The sequence below is a fragment of the Chinchilla lanigera genome, unplaced genomic scaffold (genome assembly GCF_000276665.1).
Source record: "Chinchilla lanigera isolate Chin_1 unplaced genomic scaffold, ChiLan1.0 scaffold00100, whole genome shotgun sequence".
Classification (NCBI taxonomy): Eukaryota; Metazoa; Chordata; class Mammalia; order Rodentia; family Chinchillidae; genus Chinchilla; species Chinchilla lanigera.
Window position 1 is genome coordinate 585,501 of NW_004955501.1, and position 389 is coordinate 585,889.

The 389-nt window shown below is 71.0% G+C and overlaps 1 protein-coding gene across 1 annotated transcript in view; it reads right to left on the bottom strand.

Annotated features, from left to right (window-relative positions):
• The window catches only part of Esyt3 (extended synaptotagmin-like protein 3), a gene marked incomplete in the record, with an annotated part of 48,446 nt that extends 48,306 nt beyond the window's left edge, over positions 1-140 (bottom strand). The window contains 1 exon segment of the mRNA XM_005406863.2: positions 1-140. Within this exon segment, the coding sequence (XP_005406920.2) occupies positions 1-5 (5 nt within the window).
• Positions 141-389: the final 249 nt, after the last annotated feature.

The window sequence follows — 389 nt, forward strand, 5'->3', positions numbered from 1 at the left end:
TGCATCTCCTCGCCGCCGTCCTGCCCTCTTCGAGAACTTCACCCGAACTCAGGCCTGCACGCCCCGACCACGCCTGGGCACATCTGTCCTCCGAGCGCGAGGACCGACCGCCGGGCCTCTCCTGCCCGCCAGTGCTCCCAGCCCCTCTGCGCGCCGGGCTCTGCCTCTAGACCGGCAGTGGGGCGGGGCCGCGCCGGGGGCGGGGCGATCCAGAAGTCTCCGCCCCGCGGGGCCGCACCAGGTGAGACAGGCGGGCGGGCCAGCAGCCGAGGACTGGCTGGCAACAGAGTCCCAGGACTCAGGGCCCCGCCTATCAGCAGCAGGGGCGCAGTCTCCAATCCGAGTGAACCAAGTGCTGCCCTAGGCAGTTTATGACTCACCGAGGCCTG